The sequence below is a fragment of the Quercus robur genome, chromosome 6 (assembly GCF_932294415.1).
Source record: "Quercus robur chromosome 6, dhQueRobu3.1, whole genome shotgun sequence".
Taxonomy (NCBI): Eukaryota; Viridiplantae; Streptophyta; class Magnoliopsida; order Fagales; family Fagaceae; genus Quercus; species Quercus robur.
The window spans coordinates 17,625,852-17,628,890 of record NC_065539.1 but is presented as its reverse complement, the minus strand read 5'-3'; the positions used below and the strand labels follow the sequence as shown (position 1 = coordinate 17,628,890).

At 42.1% G+C, this 3,039-nt stretch overlaps 1 protein-coding gene across 1 annotated transcript; it reads right to left on the bottom strand.

Moving 5' to 3' along the window:
- Nucleotides 1-1,014: 1,014 nt before the first annotated feature.
- Nucleotides 1,015-2,721, bottom strand: LOC126733044 (UDP-glycosyltransferase 91A1-like). The gene has a single exon (XM_050436162.1). It carries the CDS (start codon nt 2,579-2,581, stop codon nt 1,163-1,165), a length of 1,419 nt encoding a protein of 472 aa, XP_050292119.1. The 5' UTR covers nt 2,582-2,721; the 3' UTR covers nt 1,015-1,162.
- Nucleotides 2,722-3,039: the final 318 nt, after the last annotated feature.

Genomic DNA, 3,039 nt, shown 5'->3' with positions numbered 1-3,039 from the left:
ACTTATAGGAACATAGTGGTTCATCAAGGAATTACCCCAAATCCAGTGGAAGTGATTCTAATTGCTTAAAACTTATCTTGCAGGTACAAGGACACCCTCTCAAATTATAGCACTCCAGGGGCAGAGATGACAAATGCACCAAACTAGAGAATCAGTCCGCAGCAGGGGACTGGCAACTAAGCATCAAGCTTGCAAGAGCTAGGAGCAGGAGACCATATAGAAATGACACTGCTTATGAAGCATTAACGGTTCAAGGGGGTAAGGTGTTTTTCGGAGCAATTAGTAGTAATGCTAGAACATCAATTGGGGCATTGCTGGAGGTAGTGATTGAAGCTGGACTAGTAGCAAAAGATCAAGGTTTTCAGCATGTTTTGTTTCTAAGTGATAGCAAGAGTCTTCTGCAAACATTCAAGATGAAAAGAGCCTCTGATTGGCTAGATAGTACTAGATTAGCTGATCTTTGTTTTTTGACTCAAAGTGGCTTTCACTGTGATGTGTTCTAGGTACTCCATGTGGTTGTAAAAGAACTGTGATCTATAGCTAAAGTGGCAACCCGTGGGCCAATGCCCCATTGCTGTTTTTCTCCAGTTGTTTATGCACTTTTGTAATATGCCTTCTCCCTTGAAATGGTACGAAAAAAATGTATGACCGGTTGAAGTGGAAAAATATGTTATGAATTGGTTTCAGTTTTTTGAACAATGATCCAAAACTAACATGCATAATTATTAGAACACCAAGGTGTGCTTGGTATACCAACTCAAACACACATTTTTAATTTTTAAACAACGTTACATATATTTTCATACACTTTTTCACCTACACATATTTTCAAACAACAAAAATATATATTTTCAAACACATATATCAAAACCCCACCCCCTAAGATGCCTGGATTTCTTATATTTTTCAAAGTAATTTTTGAAACCAAACCCAAAATTTTCAAATGATCCACAATTTTTTTTTTAAATTTTAAATAAACGAAGACAACTTTATTTAGACAGAAAAGCAAAAAGCTGACAATCGAGAAAAGCAATAAGCTACAAGAAAGCTTAACCATAATCCCTGGAAGCTGATACCTTAACAAACCCACCATTAATGAAGCAAAGAGAAGAAATAACGATTTCCAAATGTTGTTGGCTACTGGTATATAGCTAGGATTTATTCAACTGCAAATGTTTTCAGATGGCAATTTGGAGAGACGTTGATGGGTTTTCAGGTAATCAAGGAAACTTTCCAAGTATAGATCCTGACTCTGCCTGTCTCCAAACAGACCCTTCATCTCCTGAGCCTTGTCCCTGTACAGCTTGCCTTCTTCCTCTACCATCACCAGCCTTAGTGACTTAGCTACCGAGTCCCTTGTAAACGAACCATCCTGCTCGTTCCTTGGTATCAAATACCCAATTTGTTTCTCTTCCAGAACCTTAGCATTAATCCCTTGGTCTGAATAGAAAGTCAACAATATGAGAGCTCTCCCAAACTGAAGTGCTTCCACCACTGAGGTCCACCCAGAGTGAGTGAAAAATCCACCAACGGAGTCATGAGCTAAAATCTTGAGCTGAGGTACCCAATTCGTACAAACCACCCCTTGTCCTTTGGTTCGCTCCTCGAACCCCTCTGGTAACTCGATCAACCCAGTATCAGCTGTCCCACGTCGAGTTCTTAGTACAAAGAAGAAGGGTAACTTGGACTGTTCCAAACCAAGAGCTATCTCAGTGAGTTCCTCTTGACTAGGCTTTGCCTCGCTCCCAAATGCTACGTACACTACTGAACCTTTGGCTTGCTTGTCCAGCCACTCTTTCATCCACAACCATGTGTCGGTTTCATCCTCGCTGTTGAGCACTATAGTGGGAAGTTGACCAATTGGGAGAATCGGTTTCCTGTGAAGATCCTCAAGAAGACATAGCCACTCTGGCTCGAGCTCCATGCAGCTTCTCACAACCACTATGTCGCAACCATCAAGTACTTCCACGAAACGGGAAAAAACAGACACGTTTGACACGTCGGCCTCTGTGCACTCGAAGATTTTCATACTCTCGAAGAACCGATACGCCACCGTGGTTGGGAATGGGACCCACTTGGGCGGCACTGTAAAATCCTCTGGGTTCTTGCGGTCGCCGAAAAGGGCTTTCGACCCCATGAAGCTCAGTAAGGCAGCGATGAATATACTGAAGAAAGCGTTTGGGATGCCTAGTTCCCGAGCTATTCTTGGTAACCAATAAGGAGCAAAGTCGTAAAGAAGCCAATCTGGCTGTGAGTCTTTTAGGAACAGAGCCACAGAGTCTTGGAGAGCATCGTATGCCTTTGAGAGGTACGGGACCTTGTTTGAAGGGACATCAATGGTGGCCTCGGCATCTTCTGGGAGGTTGTCCACGTGGGGTAATGGAAGTTTCACCAAATCTATGAGGGAAGCCAAATTGGGCGGGAGTTTGGGGAGGCGATCAATGTTTCGAGAGGTGGATATGAAGGAGATGCGGTGACCCTTTTGAGCTATGAGCTTGGCGAGCTCTAGGTAGGGGATCATATGCCCAAAGGCTAGCCATGGGAACATGGCTATGTGAAGCTTCTTCTCGTTGCTGGTCATGGAAGCGCAAGGCAATGGAATCCAAGGTTGGTTGGATAGCTGAATGAAGAAGAAGGACGTGATTGATTAATAATAGCTTATTTTAACGTTGATTGCACGTGATGTCAGGAGTAATATATATTTGATATATGTGTTTAATTAAAAAAAAAAGCTGACATCCTATACAAAATAAATTTTTTTATTTGACGAGGGCAGAGGGGCTTATGAGAGGAAGAGAACTGAACACAGATATGTCACATCAGGTGGGTGATCTTTACTGTGTTTGAAGGTATTTACGGTATTGTCACTTTCAATGTTGTTTGTTGTTTACAAAGAGGCCACGGGCCCACGGGTGATTTCGAAAAAGCATCATTTAAAAACCATATTTTCAACCACAATTTTCAAGCTACACTAAACACAGATATGATGTTGCCAAACGCGTGTTTTTATTTTTGAACACTGAACCTAGTGCAATCGAT